This window comes from Geospiza fortis, unplaced genomic scaffold, assembly GCF_000277835.1.
Source record: "Geospiza fortis unplaced genomic scaffold, GeoFor_1.0 scaffold66, whole genome shotgun sequence".
NCBI lineage: Eukaryota > Metazoa > Chordata > Aves > Passeriformes > Thraupidae > Geospiza > Geospiza fortis.
This window is the reverse complement of record NW_005054312.1, coordinates 10,474,732-10,475,012: the sequence shown is the minus strand read 5'-3', so window position 1 is coordinate 10,475,012 and position 281 is coordinate 10,474,732. Positions and strand designations below refer to the sequence as shown.

Sequence of the window (281 nt, the reverse complement as noted above, 5' to 3'; positions counted from 1 at the left end):
GGTGCGAGATCAGACTGAGGGACAAGGCGCGGGCCGAGCCACGGGACGGGCGGCACAGCTGGCATGAGGAGGCCGGCGCCGAGAAGCAATTCAAGCGAAGGAGCTGCCAGATGGAATTCGAGGAGACCATGTCTGAGGGCAGGGCTCGGGAAGAGCTGGGCAAAATCAGCAAACAGTCCAGCTTTTCGGGCAGCATGGAGATCATCGAGGTGTCCTGACACTCATCCGGGGTGCCTGGAGACCTGGGACGGGGCTGGGGAGGGGGGATATTTAAGCCGGGG

The 281-nt window shown here is 63.0% G+C and overlaps 1 protein-coding gene across 1 annotated transcript in view; it reads left to right on the top strand.

Annotated features, from left to right (window-relative positions):
* Positions 1–275, top strand: part of DUSP8 (dual specificity phosphatase 8) — a 39,925-nt gene extending 39,650 nt beyond the window's left edge. Inside the window, exon 8 of the mRNA XM_005419581.2 lies at positions 9–275. Within this exon, the coding sequence (XP_005419638.1) occupies positions 9–218 (210 nt within the window). The 3' untranslated portion in view covers positions 219–275. The remainder of the gene's footprint in view (positions 1–8) is intronic.
* The last annotated feature ends 6 nt before the right edge of the window (positions 276–281 follow it).